This window comes from Mustela nigripes, chromosome 2, assembly GCF_022355385.1.
Source record: "Mustela nigripes isolate SB6536 chromosome 2, MUSNIG.SB6536, whole genome shotgun sequence".
NCBI classification, from domain to species: domain Eukaryota; kingdom Metazoa; phylum Chordata; class Mammalia; order Carnivora; family Mustelidae; genus Mustela; species Mustela nigripes.
In genome coordinates, this window is record NC_081558.1 from 150354564 (window position 1) to 150374332 (window position 19769).

At 41.5% G+C, this 19769-nt stretch overlaps 1 protein-coding gene across 1 annotated transcript in view; it reads left to right on the forward strand.

Annotated features, from left to right (window-relative positions):
* PCOLCE2 (procollagen C-endopeptidase enhancer 2) overlaps positions 1-19769 on the forward strand; it is a 65997-nt gene that overhangs the window by 22366 nt on the left and 23862 nt on the right. Inside the window, exon 3 of the mRNA XM_059391798.1 lies at positions 15912-16167. Within this exon, the coding sequence (XP_059247781.1) occupies positions 15912-16167 (256 nt within the window). The remainder of the gene's footprint in view (positions 1-15911; positions 16168-19769) is intronic.

Below are 19769 nucleotides of genomic sequence, written 5' to 3' on the forward strand. Positions count from 1 at the left end.
TCAAAATCCCACAAAAATTACAGTGAGGAAATAAGTTTAAACTCACAAAGACAAAGGAAATTGGAATGGAATTAACAGTAGATGAGAGATATCAACAAAATTTCAGAAGAAAGCAAATGGTCAGTGGTAACTGAGTTAGCAAAAGAGAGAATGAAAAGCAGTGTTGTCTGCTAGAGGGGAGGGGCATGCCCCAGAATCCCCGAAAGGCTCAGGAACTAGAGGCACCAGATTTCCTGGAAGGCAGCAGAGCAGGTGGGTTGGAGTTACAAAAAAACCTTTTAAGAACAATTAGCCTTCCAGGTTCCCTCCTCCACTAAGAGCAGCAAGGGGCCTGTCTCCCTTCCCATCGTGGTAAGGCTTGTTTTCTGGGAACCAGAGGGGCTCCAGACTTGAGAACTTCAACTCCAGCGGATGGGGCTGGGCCGAGGTGTGGCACTGAAAACAGGTAATGAAATTAAGTCTACATCCTGAACCCTGAGGCCCTCCCAACCTCCTCTCTTCCTGCTCCTCCCAAGAAAACTGCAGCAAAGGTTTAACCGTCAGGCAAAGCATTGAAGGATTTTAAAGAAAACATCCCTAGAGTTAGGACCTCCAAATAATGACTATTGAGAGGCCCTGTGAAAACACTGGCCTGTCCCCAGTCACATGATGGTGGCACATCCTCCCATAGAGCATCCAGTCAGCCTCCCCTCAGCTTTGATTATGGATAGTCAAGGGTTACTGGACATTTGAGGAAAGCACCTTACATGAAGAGGTGGAGCCCCAAACGGGAAAACAGCAACAACAACAAAACACTCCAAGGAAACAGAGACAATACAGAGGGCTGAAGAAAATTTCAAGATGATTATTATTATCTTTAGATCAGAAGAGGTATAATGCATGTAAAATAAAATAAAATGCTAACAAACAAACAAATACATTATCAACAATAGCCAAACTCGGGAGAGAGCCCAATTGTCCATTGACTGATGAATGGATAAGGAAGATGTGGTGTGTGTGTGTGTGCGTGTGTGTATCATGGACTATTATTCAGCCTTAAAAAAAAAAAACGGAATCCTGGGACGCCAGGGTGGCTCAGTCAGGTAAGCCGCTCAGGTCATCTGAGACTTCAGCTCAGGTCATGATCCCAGGGTCCTGGGATCGAGTCCTGCATCAGGCTCCTTGTCCAGCTGGGAGCCTGCTTCTCTCTCTACCTCTGCATGCAACTCTACTTTGCTCTCTCTCTGACAAATAAATAAATGAAATCTTAAACAAACAAAAAAATGGAATCCTGCCATTTGCAATCATGTGGATGGAGCTAGAGTGTATTATTCTAAGTGAAGTAAGTCAGTCAGAGAAAGAAAAATACCATGATTTCACTCACGTGGAATTTAAGAAACAAAACAAATGAGCCTTTGGAGGGGGGGGAAAGAGAGAGGGGAGAAACAAATCATGAGAGACTCTTAACTATGGAGAACAGAGTGAGGGTGATGGAGAGAGGTGGGTGGGGGATGGGTTAGATGGGTGATGGGTATTAAAGAGAGCACTTGTTAGGAAGAGCACTGGATGTTGTATGTAAGTGATGAATCATTGAATTCTATTCCTGAAACCAATATTGTACTGTATGTTAAATAACTAGAATTAAATTAAAATTTGAAGGAGAAAAAAAGAAAGAAACAAAATTTAAAAATGTGATCAGAAATTAATAACTTGATAATGGAAATAAAAATATTGATAAAAGTACTGGAAGATGGGGCGCCTGGGTGGCTCAGTGGGTTAAGCCGCTGCCTTTGATCTCAGTGGGTTAAGCCGCTGCCTTTGATCGAGTTCTGCATTGGGCTCTCTGCTCAGCAGGGAGCCTGCTTCCCTCTCTCTCTCTCTCTCTGCGTACTTGTGAGCTCTCTCTCTCTCAAATAAATAAATAAAATCCTTAAAAAAAAAAAGGGTACTAGAAGATAAACTTGAAGAAGACACCTCAGAAAGTGGAACATTCAGAAGAGATGAACTATTAGAGAGGAAAGATAAAAAAATTAGAAGGGAGGGGGTGCCTGGGTGGCTCAGTTGGTTAAGTGTCTGACTTTTGATTTCAGCTCAGGTCATGATCTCAGGGTCTAGAGATCAGCTCCACATTGGGCTCTGAAGTCTGCTTGTTCCTCTTATTCCCCAATGCCCCTCTCTCTGCTTGTGTGTGTGTACACATGTGCTCTATCTCTCTCTCAAGATGTCTCTCAAATAAATAAATAAAATCTTAAGAAGATTTGAGGATCTATTCAGGAAGCCTTGATCTGACTAGTGAGAGTTCTTTGAGAGTTCTAGGGAAAGAGAACAGAGACTATGAAGGGGAGGGAATAATCAAAAAAGTAATAATCAGCACAATGAAAGGAAAAAGACAAACACCAAGGCACCTTTTTGTTCAATTTAGATGAGAAAATCCTACAAGCTTTTAGAGGAGGGGAAAATCACAGAGAGAGAGGAAACAACAACATCAGCTTATTGGAAGCGAGAAAATTGTGGAATGATGCCCCAAAAATTCTGATGAAAATTACTTTAAAGCTACAATTCTATACCCTACCAAACTGGTAGACCAATGTGAGTACAGATTAAAGGTGTTTTTAGAAATGTCAGATCTTCTTCTCCCTATTCACCCTGTGTAAGAAAATTGCAAGAGAATGAGCTCCAACAAAATAAGGGAATAAAACAAGCAAGAAAAAAGACATATGGGGACTTCCTGAGTTGAATAAAGCCAAGTCCCAGCCTCTTAGCTGTGTAGCATGCATTGAGAGCAGCTAATCAAGACTGGACAGAGAAATAGCAGGAGGATGGAGAACTCTAGGTTGGATGTTTCCAGGAAGAAAATGGAACTGACAGGATACCAGTGCCTGGCCATTATTTAGAGGGGTTTTTGTGATAGGTAGATAGAAAACGAAGGAAACTTAAAGAACAAGGAAATGATTAGCCTTAGGAAAAGCAAAAAATTGTATAAGAAGTGTAACAACTCAGTTCAGCAGTGAATAATATTTATGTAGTAATGGAAATCCTGACTTTTGATTTAACCAGAATTTTGATGAAGGATTTGGGCAATAAGAGGAAGCAAAGAGATGTTTAAAATGGATAAATTAAGAAATAGCAGCACAAGCATGTTATTAAGCAAAGAGGTAGATGCCAGATAAAATAGCTGAAAGAGTTAAAATTGATTGCTTCTGAGGAGTGGGAATCAGGGACGGGAAGAGGGGTGAGGATTCATTTTTCATTAAAATCTTGTAGTACTATTTTAGATTATAAACTATAGACAAGAATTTCTTGATTTAAAAAAAAGGGTTTAAAAACAATTTTAGTTCCAGCTTGTAGCAACCTAATGCTACTGTGTAAACCTTTGTCTCTTACTCATTCAGGAGAACATTGGCTGCTCACATTTGCATCTATTTTGCTTTAAATGTGTTGATTACCTTACTGTGATTCTTCTCATCAACTAGGAGCTGATTCTTTGAAAGAATTAAGATTAATAAGCCCCTGGGCAGAACTATCAAAAAGAAAAGAGAAAAGACCCAAATAAAACCATGAATGAAAGAGAAGAGATCACAACCAACACCAAAGAAATACAAAGAATTATAAGGACATATTATGAGCAATTATATACCAAAAAATTGGGCAATCTGGAAGAAATGGGTGCTCTCCTGGAGACATATTAACTACCAAAACTGAAACAGGAAGAAATAGACAACCTGAACAGACCCATAACTAGCAAGGAAATTGAAGCAGTAATCAAAAATTTCCCAACAAACAAGAGTCCAAGGCCACTAGGGCCTTCCTAGGGGAATTTTATCAAATTTTATCAAATATTTAAAGAAGAATTAATACCAGGGCACCTGGGTGGCTCAGTCAGTTAAACATCTGCCTTCAGCTCAGGTCAGGTTCTCGGGGTCCTGGGATCTAGCCCTGCATCGGGCTCCCTACTCAGTGGGGAGTCTGCTTTTCCCTCTGCCCCTTTCCCCCACTCGTGCACGTTCTCTCTCTCTTTCTCTCAAATAAATAAAATCTTTTAAAAAGAGAGAGAATTAATACCTATTCTTCTGAAGCTGTTTCAGAAAGTCGAAATGGAAGGAAAACTTCCAAACACATTTTATGAGGCCAGCAACACCTTGATCCCAGAACCAGACAAAGACCTCATCAAAAAGGTGAATTACAGATGAATATCCCTGATGAACATGGATGCAAAAATTCTCACCAGGATACTAGCCAATAGGATCCAACAGCACATTAAAAGGATTATTCCCCATGACCAAACAGGATTTTTTCCTAGGCTGCAAGGGTGGTTCAACATCCACAAATCAATCAATGTGATACACTACGTTAAAAGAAGGGACAAGAACCATACGATCCTCTCAATAGATGCAGAGAAAGCATTTGACAAAGTACAGCATCCTTTCTTGATCAAAACTTTTCAAGATGTAGGAATAGAGGGAACAAATATCAATATCATAAAAGCCATATACAAAAAGCCCACAACCAATATCATCCTCAATGAAGAAAAACCGAGAGCTTTTCCCCTAAGGTTAAGAATGCAAGAAGGATGTCCACTCTCACCACTGTTGTTCAACATAGTACTAGAAGTCCTAGCCTCAGCAACCAGACAACTAAAAGAGGTAAAAGGCATCTGAATCAGCAAAGAAGTCAATCTCTCACTCTTTGCAGATGACCTGATCCTCTATGTGGAAAACCCAAAAGACCACCCCCAGATTGCTAGGACTCCTACAGGAATTCAGCAACATTGTAGGATAGAAAATCAATGCACAGGAATCAGTTGCATTTCTGTACACTAACAGTGAGGCAGAAGGAAATGAAGGGGTTGATCCCGTTTCCAACTGCACCCAGACCATAAGATACCTAGGAATAAACCTAACCAAAGAGGCTCTGTACTCAGAAAACTATAGAACTATAGTTCTATAAATAGAATACTCATGAAAGAAATTGAGGACGTCACAAAAATAATAGAAAAATATTCCACGCTCATGGATTGGAACAACAAATATTGTTAAGCCGTCTATGCTACCTAGAGCAGTCTGTACATTCAGTGCAATCCCCATCAGAATACCATCAACTTTTTCAGAAAACTGGAACAAATAATCCTAAAATTTGTATGGAACCATAAAAGATACCGAATAGCCAAAGGAATATTGGAAAAGAAAACCAAAGCTGGTGGCATCACAATCCCAGACCTCAAACTCTATTTCAAAGCTGTAATCATCAAGACAGTATGGTACTGGCACAAAAACAGACACATAGATCAATGGACCAGAATAGAGAACCCAGAAATGGTCCCTCAACTCTATGGTCAATTAATCTTCGACAAAGCAGGAAAGAAAATGGAATGGAAAAAAGTCTCTTCAATGAATGGTATTGGGAAAATTGGACAGTCACATACAGAAGAATGAAACTGGACCCTTTCCTTACATCATACACAAAAACAGACTCAAAATGGATGAAAGATACCTCAAAATCCCAGAGGAGAACATGGGCAGCAACTTTTTTTTTAAGATTTTATTTTTTGTATTTAACAGAGAGAGACACAGCAGGAGAGGGAACACTAGCAGGGGGAGTGAGAGAGGGAGAATCAGGCTTCCTGCTGAGCAGGGAGCCCACTGCTTGACTGGATCCCCTGGGATCGTGGCCTGAGCCGAAGACAGATGCTTGACGACTGAGCCACACAGGCACCCTCACAGGCAGCAACTTCTTGCTAGATATGTCCAAAGGCAAGGGAAACAAAGGCAAAAATGAACTATTAGGATAAAGATAAATAGCTTTTGCACAGCAAAGGAAACAGTTGATAATATCAAACCAAAAGATAACTGACAGAATGGGAGAAGTTATTTGCAAATTACATCAGATAAAGGGCTAGTATCCAAAATCGATAAAGAACTTATCAAACTCAACACCCAAAGAACAAATAATCCAATAAAAAAATAGAAGATGTGAACAGACATTTCTCCAAAGAAGATATCCAGATGACCAACAGATACATGAAAAAGTGTTCAACATCACTTGGCATCAGGAAATACACATCAAAACCACACCTCACACCAGTCAGAATGGCTAAAATTAACAAGTCAGGAAATGACAGATGTTGGTGAGGTTGCAGAGAAAGGGGAACCTTCTTACACTATTGGTGGGAATGCAAGCTGGTGCATCCACTGCAGAAAAGAGTATGGAGGTTCCTCAAAAAGTTGAAAATAGAGCTACCCTATGACCCAGCAATTGCACTACTGGATATTTACCCCAAAGATACAAATGGAGTGATCTGAAGGGGCACGTGCACCAGAATGTTTATAGCAGCAATGTCCACAATAGCCAAACTATGGAAAGAGCCCAGATGTCCATCAACAGATGAATGGATAAAGAAGATGTGATATATATATATATATATATATATATATATATACACAATAGAATTAGTATTCAGCCATCAAAAAATGAAATCTTACCATTTGCAATGATGTGGATGGAACTAGAGGGTATTAGGCTGAGCAAAATAAGTCAATCAGAGAAAGAATTATATGATCTCGCTGATATGTGGAATTTAAAAAGTAAAATAGAGGATCATAGGGGAAGGGGAAGAAAAAATAAAACGAGATGAACTCAGAGAGGGAGACAAACTGTAAGAGACTCTTAATCTCAGGAAAGAAACTGAGGGTTGCTGGAGAGAAGGTGGGTGGGAGAATAGGGTACCTGGGTGATGGGCATTAAGGAGGGCATGGGAGTAATGAGCACTGGATATTATATAAGGCTGATGGATCATTTACCTCTACCTCTGAAACTAATAATACATTTTATATTTATATATATATATATATATATATTTTTTTTTTTTTAAAGATTTTGTTTATTTATTTGACAGGCAGAGAAGCAGGCAGAGAGAGACGGGGAAGCGGAGCCCAATGCGGGGCTCGATCCCAGGACACTGAGATCATGACCTGAGCCGAAAGTAGAGGCTTTAACCCACTGAGCCACGCAGGCACCCCTACATTATATGTTAATTAATTGAGTTTAAATTTAAAACAATAATTAAAATAACCTAGGATGGGCTTGGTAGAGCTCACTTTGAAGTCGCATCTTCTGCTGTGGTCTTGTCTAGAAGTGTATCACGCACATGTGCCATGCCCAGGGTTCTCTCTTCAACACACGGTTCAGTGCAAAAGACAAATGTGACAACTCACGTCTTCACTTGACACAGTTAACGCATTTCAAGAACAGGATTTAAGTAAAACACTAATCACATGAAACAGCTTGGGCACTGGCCACTATGTTCCTGTCCTGGGGGGAGGGGTGATAAGGGTTCGATGCTGCTATTCCCATCAGTCACATGGTACCAGTGCTGTGGTTTGCACGCTGGTCAGGGAGACACCTGATGCCACCAGGCTACCCGTTGGCTGATTCAGTGCACAACGCGGGAAGTAAAGGTTTGCTGTACAAGGGATAGATGCTGGAAAATGGAAGCTGATCCCCCCGTTGAGGAATAGTCCGATTGCTCTCGCTACAATGGTTTTGTTACTTACTGCTTGGTGTAAATTTACAGCTCTTCGTTTTAGAAATATTTTATTGTGTGGCAGGGCTTTGATCAATTGTACTGTTTGGCAGTGCTTTTTTTTATTTTGCAGTAAACCCTTTCGGAAACAAACAGCTAGAAAGCTCATGTTTAATGAAAATCAAATAATGAATTTCCAGTTTTTCAAGGAAGTTGACGATGCATGCATAGCTTGCTCAGATTTGTCATCCCTTCTATCCAGCATCGGGTTCTAGTGATAGTAGCCACAGGGAAACCAGAAGATGCACCCTGTGGAAAGAACACAGTAGTGTCCCTTATCTGCAGCTTTGCTCCCCACGGTTGCCCACAGTCAGCCCTGGTCTAGCAGCCTCCAGCTATGCCACTCGCCTGCATCGTCCCCCACCCTCCCTCTCATCCTGGAGCCCATCTGCCATATCACGTCATCGTAGGAAGAGAAGATGATGGAGATATTTTGAGAAAGACCACATTCACATAACTTTTATTGCAGTTTATTGTATAATTGTCCTATTTTATTATGAGTTTTTGTTAATGGCTTACCGTGCCAGTTTATAAATGAAACTTTATCGTAGGTATGTATGTATAGGAAAACACATAGTGTAGAAAAGGCATCCACTGGGGGTCTTGGAACATATGTCCTATGGATGGAGGGGGACGACTGGACTCTACATTTAAACTTTATCTCCTCCCCCAAGCAAGACCTAAACCGCAGCCCTTTGCCCCATTGCTTGTCCCCTAGTCCTGGCTGTAAGTACCTAGGGGTCCCATTGTTTTGGTGTTCCAGTGTTTCCCATCTGTGTTTTCTCTTGGCAGGGTTGAGTTTGGCAACCCTCACAGCACTGGGGGTGGGGGGGGCGCCAGCCCAGCCTCGATCTCCCCTCTGGTATTTTCTTCTTCACCCTTAGGCAGCATTTGCAAAAGAGGCATACTCTGAAGCCCAGTTTCTGGTTCATTCCACAGCCAGGCCTCTGGCTAAAAAGTCCACGTCTTTTCTCAGTTCAAGAAGCACTCACGGCTGTTGATCGCCATGTCACCCCAGCTGACTGGCTACACAGAAGGGACTCAGAGGGTCATGATAGTGGTGCCAGAGGCACGAGTTACAGTTTTGCAGCGGCCACTGAAATTACAGAGGTACCTCAGTGAAGCCGAGTTTACTCACTTTTGCAGTCGCTCCCAATTGCCTGCTGCCTCCCCTGCTGTTCACACAGCCCGCGACAGTCATCCCTTTGGATAGATAGCTCTATTACAGTGTTGATTCATATAGAATTTATATGCAGCAAAAAGAACAGAAACGTCTCCACAGTTGCTGTCACAGCGCTGGTGGGTAAGGACAACAGGTGAACATAACTAATCGTTTGTTAACCAGGGTTATTAAGACAAAGTGCAGAGCTGTAACAAATGACACCCCAAGTCTCAGTAGCCTGACTCAACGAATGGCTCTGTCTTGTACCCTTCACAGCTTAGTGCAGGTGGATGGCTGTCCCAGGCAGCTGGCCTCTGAGCATTAACTCCTCTGTGGCTCTGCTGTCTCCTAGAATGTTCCTATTTCCTGTGTTGAATTTTCTCCGTAAGAGCAAAAAGAGAGCTCCAAAAAGATTGCACTGGACGTTCTGTGGCTAAGCCTAGAGGTGGATGCGTCACTTCTACCTGCGTGCCATTGACCAGGACTGAGCCCATGGCCCCGACCTAACTGCAGGGGAGGCTGGGAACTGTTGACTTCCTGTGTGCCCAGGCAGAGGAAACACGATGGCTGAACGTCTCCTCAGCCCTTGTGACAGGCCATGGAAAAACAGCTGGGTAGAAATCAGAGCTGGGCTTTGCAGCTGATGTGCTGGGTGGCTTTAGGTAAGTCACCAGAACCACTCTGAGCTGTTTCTAACTTCCGGTAAGGGTGCTGACACTGCTTGCCTTGTTTCTGTAAGTGAGTTCACATTGTTGTATAAATGTATGTGCTGGTAATAGGGCTTGTGGCCTGCACTCTTTTTTTTTTTTTTTTTTAAATTAAGAGTATAGGGATCCCAGTTATCAATTCACTAACTACATTTTGAACTCCTATAATAGTCAGGCATTGGATTAGCTACTGGCAAACTCTGATCCCTGGATCTTACATTCTGGTGGAGAGACAGACAATAAATAATCTATAAAGAAATAACGTGGTTTTGTGATCTACATGATCTAAAGCAACTGAAGGGCTCAGGATAGGCTTCTCTGGAAAGGCAGCACTTGAGCTGAGACCTGAAGGATGACCCAGAGGCAGACACGTGAATATTGGTAGAAGATTGTGCCCAGAGGAGGGGCCAAATTGTGCAAAGATCCTGGGGTGTGATGAAGTTCTAGAACCTAGCGCCAGCTTTTGCTTTGTCCTCAGCCAGCCTCGTGCTCCCTCATCAGGTGGAAAACCGGTTTGGAGAGATCCTTGCATGGCCGAATTGTTGTATGAGAGGGAAAGATTAGGTCAGAGATAGGGGCCATGTCATGCAGGGCTTTCACCTTTCTGTGCCTCAGTTTCCTCACTTGTAAAATAGGGCTAATAATATCAACTTCATAGGGTGACTGTAAAGGATTACATGAGATCATGTGTAAAGCGCTTAGAAAAATATCTGGCACGTGATATATGCTAAGTGTATACAGTGAGAGAGGATTTTATTCTAAGCACAGTGGGAAGGTTTTGGACACTTTATAGCAAGGAGTGTGACCTATTGTCCACAGGTGCAGCGAGGCTGGGTTTGAGGTGGGGGTGTCTTCCCTTCTTCCAGACATGAGATTGTAAAGGGGTTTTTTTTTGGTGAAATTACCAATCTCCCCCCACCCAGAATTTTCAAAACATCACATGTTTCCATTAATGAAAATGTATGTTTTATTTTCTGAACATTTATAAGATTCCCTCTAAAGATATCTAAATATACAAAGTATTTAAATATACAAAGAATATACATGAATAAGCTTTTGTAAGCTTCTGGTTTATCCCCTCCACACCGCTCCCCCCCCCCCCCCTAAATAGAGCCAAATATTGGTGCATAGTTTGCACGGAAATTTCTCTGCATTGCATTCGGGGGGGTATGTGAGATGACACCAAGGTGCACACCTCTTGAACTTCATGTAAATAAAAGGCGGCCTTGTATTTTAGAGCATGTAGTTCCAAAGGTCTGTTTGTGGAAGAGGACAGTTTTAGGAGATTAAAACAATGGCTTTAAAAAAAATCAAACATGCTGCAGAAACCGATCTTTTTGCTCAAATTTGTAAATGGTGTGTTGGGGGAAGAAAAGCTGCAGACACAAGGAGAATTACCATTTCTACAGAAATCGATTCCATACAAAAGAGGCTGCCCTCCTATTTGCATTTTGCTCCCAGGATCCTGAAAATGCAAACCATCAGCTTAAAATGTACTTCCCCTATTGGTTCTCTGGCAGCAGCTCCCGCACTTGGAATGTTGGCCCGTGACAGTAAGGACATCCCAGGGGCTGTGGGGTGAGCTGAGGTCATTGTTGCAGCATGAACAAGGTTTTGGCCCACACAGGACTCAGCTGTTGACAGGGAAAAGCATGAATATAGAATTGTTTTTCTACAGGCAGATAATAAATTCCCTGGTCCATATAATCTCACAAAACAGCAGCTTTTTCTCCATTGCCACCAAAAAAAGCATCTTAATGGAGTTTCTGCATTAAGTATTAGCATCCCAGCAGATTTGAAATATAAGGTTTCCTAAAAGATCTGCATCTTCTTTTGTTTGTAAAGAATGACCTAGAAAGCAGAGCAGCCTTCTGGAACTCTTGCTGCTCTTGGGGGTAGGAAATACTAGGACACAAGAGGTGGGGCTGCATAGTAGGTGCCTTGTTCAGGGTTTGTGCAAAGAAGCTGGTGTTCCTTTGAGTACCTGGCAGATTCATTCACTTAACAGGTCTTCGTGAGACCCCTCTGATTGGGGGCATACGCTGTCCAGAAGCTGGGATACAGCAGTGACCAAGGCAGGAGGGAGACTTGCCTCTTAGAGTTCTATCTTTCAGGGAGAATAGACAGTCAGGGAGTAGGTGGGTTGAGTGACCTCATGCTCAGGGACAAGGGGCAAGTAGCTCACTGGGCAGAGCCCATTGTGGGAGGAGGGGCTGGGGTCTGGGAGTGCCTCCAAGAAGCGGTGACCTTGAAACTGAGACCCTCAACATGAGTGAAAGAAAGGCAGAGGTGGGCAAGTATTCTAGGCAGAAGGAATAGCTTGTGAAGGGCCTATGAGGTTTTTTTTGTTTTGTTTTTTTAAGATTTATTTATTTATTTTGGGGAGGGGGGGAGGGGCACAGGGAGAGGCACAAGCAGGGGGAGGGGCAGAGGGAGCGGGAGAGAGGTCTTAAGCAGACTCCACACTGAGCGTGGAACCTGGGCTTAGTCTCAGGACTCCGAGATCATGACCTGAGCTGAAATCAAGAGTTGGCCACTTAACCAACTGAGCCATCCAGGTATCCCCTGTGCGGTTTTGTTTTTATTTTTATTTCTCCCTCTTCTCTTCTTCCTCACCCAGAAAACTCAAGGATGCCCAGGCTGGAGAATATGTAGAGCATTATCCCATCTTCATTAATTTTTAAAACAGACACAAAAACACAACCATGTATTTTTTGTATTTTTCATGAATACAGACATACTTAAACAAAAGTATTTTGAATGGCACAGAAGGAAACCCACTGAATTTATGACAGTGGTCCCTTCTGAGAAAGGAGGGGAAATGGGTCCTGGGATGGGGACGATAAACTTCATTTTATCTGAAAACTTGTATTTATTTTATTAAAGGAGACACTAAAAATGTGCTGTCAAAATGTTAACAATAATTAGTTCTGGATGGCTGGTACCTAGGTGTTTGTTGTATTACTCCATCATATATATATATATTATATATATATATATATTTGTTCTTTTAATATCCTTAACAAAGGAAAATCAAGAGTACAGACTGTAGATTCTTCAAGTGGAGAGGTCACCTTTGAAAAATATGCTTTACAAAGTCTTTTAGAATGAGCCTCTAGGAGCTCTAAGCAAAGTTCACCTGGGAGGGCTCCAGACAATCTTGATTACTCACATTAAAATGAAGAACAGCTGTTGTGTGGTCGTGGAAGGGTTCCCCGAAGTATGCATCTCACTGCAACAGACAGCCCTTGGCCTTTGGTGCAAAATGGCGTTTGTTTCTGGTTACAGTAGACCCACAACTGATACCGACCAATCTTTGTGTCCTTCCTTCAAAAGAGTTTTTGCCGGGGAATGTTGTTGGGATCAGCAGGTGTTCAATATTTCAGTGACGTAATCTTGTTTCTATTGCCGAAAAATGCTACTTTATCCCATTGGAAATGTGTATCCAGCTTGACCACAGAAATGGATCAGCAGAGCTTTCTTAGCACCAAAGAACTGAAAACTTGCAAGTGAAACAAGACTCTGCCCTCCTCTGCCCCTTTTTGCTCCTCTTGTTGTAGAAAGTCCCCAGGGCAGTTTTCCTCATTTCTTAAAAATTTTGGCCTCTGGCTCACTGCCAGAGTGTCTTCAACACTCTTCCTTGTCACAATTCATAGTGATTTCGGTGCCTACATGGGGGATCCTGTTGGGTCTTGCAGCTCCCATCCTCCATAAGCTTATCCTCCATTGTTCCTTGGCCACCCACTTCCATTGCATGGTCCTGTCTCCACCACAACCGAGGTTGTTACTGCCCTCACCCCACTGATTCAAGGTTTCTATCCTTCCCCAGCTTAGATGCCATGGCCCATCATTATTGTCATTCCCCTGCCCCTGTCTTTAACTCTCTTGGCTCTCCCTCCCTCCATAGTCTTTGCTTGGCAAACTTACCCACCCCACCAACCTCCCACGCTCTGCTGCTTAAGTCCAGCCCTCCACCTGCTCTGCATCTTCACCCGGGGACTGTGTGTGGCTGGGGGAAAACCACGACCATGCAAAGAGGCCTCACTCTTGGTTTATTTGCCTCAAACGAGCTCTCAGCACTCCTGACACTCCTGCTACACTTCCTTAATCCATTTACACAGCTCTCCTCTGCTCCCAGACTCCTGATAGCTCCTCTCACATCCATGTTTGCTGCTGATGACCTTGTTCCCTATTTCACAGAAGAAAAATTTCATCTGCTCTCACAGCATCACCTGCAACCCCACCTGCCGCTGCCTTCCCTCCTCTCTCTAGGCACAACAGTCCATGCTCCTTTCAAAGACTGAACCCCCCCCCATCTGTGCCTTAGAGCAAATTTTCCCTTGCCTACCCAATGCCATTTCTCCAGCAACTCTATCTCTTTCCTACTTTATCAGTTTTGCCCTTTCTGTGGAATTATTCCCATTGGCATGCAAATGAGTCTTAATAGAGCCCATTTTAACTATCCTGCCTTGACCCCCACCCCCTTTTCCAGCTACCCACCTATTACTCTGTTCATCTTTCCAGCAAAGCTCCTTGAAAACTTTGTCCCTATTCCTCTCACCCATTTCTCTTGATCCTTCTCTTACCAGGCTTTATCCCTGCTGCTCCACCGAAACAGCTTTTTCAGAGCTACCAGCGACCTCTGGTTGATAAACCCAGTGGCCATCTTGTAGTCATCTTCCAGTACATCCTCCTAGTTAGTAGCCACTCCTAACTCAGCAGACTACTTCCTCTTTCAACACACTCTTTTCACCTGGCTTCTGGGCACCACAGACTTCTGATTGCATCCTACTTCTTAACTCAGTTTGATCGTATCTGGAAGACCCGATGGCATCAGAGTCCCCCAGGGGTCAATCCTTCCACCTCTTCCCTTTTTTACTTAATCTGGACGTGGAAGAGTCTCAGAGCTTTGAATTAACCCCCATAGAGTTGATCTACATTTACACGGTCACTCTTCATGCAGAGACAACCAATGTTAAATTAATGTAGTTCAGAACGGTTTGGGGTTTTTTTTTTGGGCTGGAAAATTTTCAGTGATTGATAGCTTATATTTACAATTACAAATGTGGTGTCACATTTTTGTAATTTTCTGATCATAGGCTAACTAGAGATTGCATGCAAAAAAATAAATACAACCAAAAAACCCAGAGGAATTCTCCAAGAACTATCTCAGTGAGAATGTTTAAAAGTTAAATTGCATTTTCTGCTATCAGCTTTATAGACTTTGGCTTTGGAACTTCTAATACACTATTAAGATAAGCTCCTAGCAATTAGAATACAGCCATGACAAAGCCAAAATATCCTTTTGAGACTCCTGCACTATGGTTTTTGCCATGGGGTGTGTATGTCTTTGACACCAAAGGCAAATAGTACTGAAACACTGCTTCTTATCACAGAGGGGAAAAAAAAATAAAAACAACTATGGCACTGAACTCACCAACATAGGAAGCCACGTTTATGTTAAAGCATCTATTGACCCTTGAATAGGAGATAATTACTTAAGATGAATATAAACCAACTACCTTTGGCTGTTGTGGGTTTGTCTTTCAAATCACTGACTTTTTGTCATCTGTAAAATGAAATTCTTACATCATACAGTGGAGAGCTCATTGAGTTGAAAAGATAAAATGCATCTGGTTGTGAGACTTTATGATCAAATGCTTGGATGAGTAAATTAAAAGATAGTGTGCACTGAAAAAGAAATGGGGCTTTTGTTAGAATCCTGCTGAATGCTTTTGTAGCCATTTTTTCTGCCTGTTCAGGGAACAAGGAGGGAAGCATCATAAGAATTCTATGGAGGAAAATATAGTGAAGAAAGTTGTATAAGAAAGTGAAAACTCAACTTTTTCATCAGTGTTTCAAGGACACCTGGTATATAAAGTTTCCATGTGGAAAACAAAAACTCAGTGATTCTGAGAAGAGATGATTCAGTAATTACTCAGCATCATCAGTATAAATAGTTGATCTGGATTTTTCAGGACCCAAACTGAAGTATCTGTAAATTAACTGCACAATTGCCAAACAATCCAAACTTGATAGAAGTATTCTACATATTGAGATTATCCTGTTGTATTATTTGTGAAGAATGCTATTTCAAATATTTCTTTGCCAAGCAATACCTCTGGGTGCCATGGTGTTTTACAATTTGCAAATGGGGGTGCTAAGATCCAGTTAGAACTGGTATTCTTTGTAAGCAGTGACTAACAAATTTTAAGACTAACCCAACATTTTGCAACTTTGTTGAGATAAACTCTCTAGGAATAAGATTGTGTTCCCTCATGAATTGTAGCATTTGTCAAAAGACAATAAATACTTATATTTTATTAGGAACTCATTATGGTAGAAAACCTTTTCTGGGTTAGTTCAGATTTGTGGAAAGAAAAGCATCGTCTTGGGTATTTTAATCTGCTCACTTCAGGCTAGATCGGAAGACTTCAGATACTGTTTTCATGACATGGTTTTCCAATTGGTAATTTCTCTCCAGGTTCCTGAAGGAAAAGTGGTAGTTCTTAATTTCCGATTCATAGATCTGGAAAGCGACAACCTGTGCCGCTATGACTTTGTAGACGTGTACAATGGTCACACCAATGGCCAGCGTATCGGGCGCTTCTGTGGCACGTTCCGGCCTGGAGCCCTTGTGTCCAGCGGTAACAAGATGATGGTGCAGATGATTTCCGATGCCAACACGGCTGGGAATGGCTTCATGGCCATGTTCTCTGCTGCTGAACCAAACGAAAGAGGTAGTGTTTCCACATAATAGCAATCATGGCGGTAATAATGGCTTACGGGTTAGTGGGTGCCTCCTGTCCCTGGCTGAGCCTCGTCCCAGGCTCTTTGTATGTATTTACTCCTTTAGCCTAAAGTTGAAGAGCAGTTCTTCTCAGGCAGAGCTAATAAATGCTGTTGAACCACCAAGAGACCATTCAAAAAAGTCTCTTTTTAAATTTTATTTATTTATTTATTATAATTGTATATTATTTATTATATTTATATTTAATATATAGTATTTATTATAATATTTATTATTTTATTTTGTTTATTTTTATTATTTTTTCAAAAAAGTCTCTTTTTTTAAAGCCCATGTGATTCTTATCAAAATTCAAATATAGAAATTCCTGGAGTAAAAATATGAAGCTTACATACACATATACACATACAGATATCAAAACATATCCCTTCACTCCATTATAGTCCCATCTTGGAAAGAGACGTGGTCGGTGATTGCCATCCCTTTCTAGGTACAATTCTGCAGTAGCTTTTTAAAAATCTAAGTGGGATCATACATTCATATTATTTCACAACTTTTTTTTTTTTTTTTTTCACTTAAGAACTACATATTGGGTGTTTTCATGTCAGTACATATAAGCCCCCATGGGTAGAAACGTCTACCCTGAAGAAATAAGATTGGGCAAGATCTGTTAAATATGCAGCCTTTTCCTGGAGGGCATTTCCTAGTCTGCTCTTGCTTTAGGTTGTTGCACTGCATTTCGGTTGGAGATGTCAGAGAACAGCCTCTGGGGCTGCCAAGAGCAGCCAGAACGTTTGGGAGGAAATGCTGGCTGGGAGCTACAGAGGAACTGAGGCACAGAATGTACATGTAAAATCCACCGAGATCTCTCTTTGGGCAACAGCCAAACTCTGTGTTTGACTGACTGTGCGGGTCAGTCCAGCTGACCCGTCACGAAAGCATCAGGTGAAAGTGAACAGAGATTACAGCTGCTGCGTGCGGCCAGGGAGACCCACCGTGAGCTTGAGTCTAGGCAAGTGAAATGCCTGCTGGAACCCAAATCCTTTTTCACACAAACACAACAGAATCTAGAGTCTCTGTAAGGTATCATTCATAATATCCGGTATCTATGTGGTAAAACCAGAAAAGTGTGTCTATATTCAAGAGGAAAAGCAGTCAGTAAAAACCAGTCCCAGGATAACTCAGATGTGGCAGTTAGCAGATACACACTTAAAGGAACTATTCTTAACTATGCGTAAGGACTTCAAGGGAAACAGATGTGTAGTAAGTAAACAGACTGAGAATTTCAGAAGAGAAACAGAACTATGAAACTATAAACTATATTAAAAAAAAAAAAGAATAAAAGAGCAATTCTAGAACTGAAAGAGATTCTGAAATTTAAAAATTTACCTGGTGGGCTTTCAAGCAGATTGGAGATGGCAGAAGAGTCAGTGGATCTACATAGAAATGATCCAATCTGAAGAACCAGGAGGAAAAAGATTAAAGAAAAAGAGCCCAAGAGAGTGAGGCAATGTCAAGTAGGACAGAAAAATGTCTGAAGAAATAATGGCTTGCAGCCACTCACATTCACTGAAGAACCTTAATTTTATAGAGCAAAGAAGATCAACAAGCCCCAAACGGGATAAATTTTTAAAAAGCCACACTGAGGAACATCAAAATTGCAGAACTTTAAATATAAAGAGAAAGCTTTAAAATTAGTGAGATGGAAATCAAATCACATACAAGGGAAAGATGGGGTGAAGGATGGCTTTCTTTTCATTAGAAACAGTAGAGGCCAGAAGACAGTAGAGTAGCGTTCTTAAAGTAGCTGGAGTAAAACTATCAGCCCAGAATTCTGTACCTGGTCTTTAAAAATGAAAGTGGATTAAGGACATATCTTGCACCCCAAGAAATATTGAAGGAAGCTCCTCAAGTTGAAGGGAAATGGTCCCACAGGGTAACACGAAGGTAATAGGATTGGCAGCCACTGGAAATGGTAAATATAAAAGACTACTGGGGCGCCTGGGTGGCTCAGTCATTAAGCATCTGCCTTCAGCTCAGGTCATGATCTCAGAGTCCTGGGATCAAGCCCCGCATCCAGCCCCATATCGAGGTCTCTGCTCAGCAGGGAGCCTGCTTCCCCATCACTGCTTGCCTCTCTGCCTACTTGTGATCTCTCTCTCTGTCAAATAAATAAAAAAAAAATTTTTTTAAACCACCCTGAGGAACCGTTACAAACCTACCAGATTGGCAAAAATAATTGACATCATCCAAGTATGACTGAAGGGCTCGTACCTGGAGACATACAAAATGCTGCAGCCTCGAGGGGAAATCATTCGTAGTTTCTTCTGAAATTAAACATCGACAGCTATTCTTGGCCTAGGAATTGTTTTCCTGGGTATTGGTGCAAGAGAAATGAAAATGCACGTCCACAAAGAGATTTGTACAGAACAGGTCACAGCAGCTTCACTCACAATAGCCTGAACTGGAAACACCCAAAGGAATGTCCAGCAGAAGAAGAGGGAGACAAATTGTGTTTCCACACCCACAATCACCCGGGAGAGTAAAACAGCAAACTATAAATACAAACGGCAATATGCCACCTGAGATGCCGTGCAGGGGAAGCCAGATGCAGAAGAGTCCACAGTACATGAGTCCATGTTTGGGAAGCGCTAGAATAAAACTAATCTAAGGTAAAATTTTTCAGAAAAGTGGTGTGAAGAGTTGGCCGACTGGGAAGGGATACAGGAATTTGGTGGGAAATAGATTCTGTATGATCACAGGAGTGTGATTAACACAAGGAGATTAATTTTTCAAATTAGTATAGCTAATATTTGTGCCTTTCACCGTACATGAATTTACCTCCCTGAAATCTCTAATAATAAAGCAAATGGTGGGGATTGGATAATGATATTAATAAAAAGAATAGTAGAATAATAATTAATTGTTGAAATTGGGTGACAGATACATAGAAGCTAATTATATTATTCTAATTACTTTGTATCTGCCTGAAATTTTCCATGATAAACAGTTTTAGAAATTATCCAGCCTCAATTTTTATAGGGCATTTTCTTAGAGATGCCTTTTAAGAATGATTCTCTTCTGCGTCAAAGATATTATATAAAGTATATTAAGTTCTCTTAGTTTCAGTTCAGTTTTTGTTAGTTTAATTCAAATAAAATTAAATTTAGAACTTTGTATTAAAATACTGTTTTGGGGCACCTGGGTGGCTCAGTCATTAAGCCTCTGCCTTCGGCTCAGGTCATGATCTCAGGGACCTGGAATCGAGCCCCACATCAGGCTTCCTGCTCTGCAGGAAGCCTGCTATCCCTCTCCTACTCCCCCTGCTTCTGTTCCTGCTCTCACTATCTCCCTCTCTCGGTCAAATAAATAAAAATTTTAAAAATATATATATTGTTCTGAAATTATTCCTGTTGACCTATCAGTATATATGCATGGGCATGTCTGAAATGATGTTTCTCAAATATTAATTGTGGTTAGTTTTAGGTGGTTGGATTTGGGGTAATTTTCTTTTTCTTCTTGATGCTCTTCTGTATTGCTGAAAATTTATAAACTTTTTACAAACAAAATCTGTTCTTAAAATTATTAAAGATG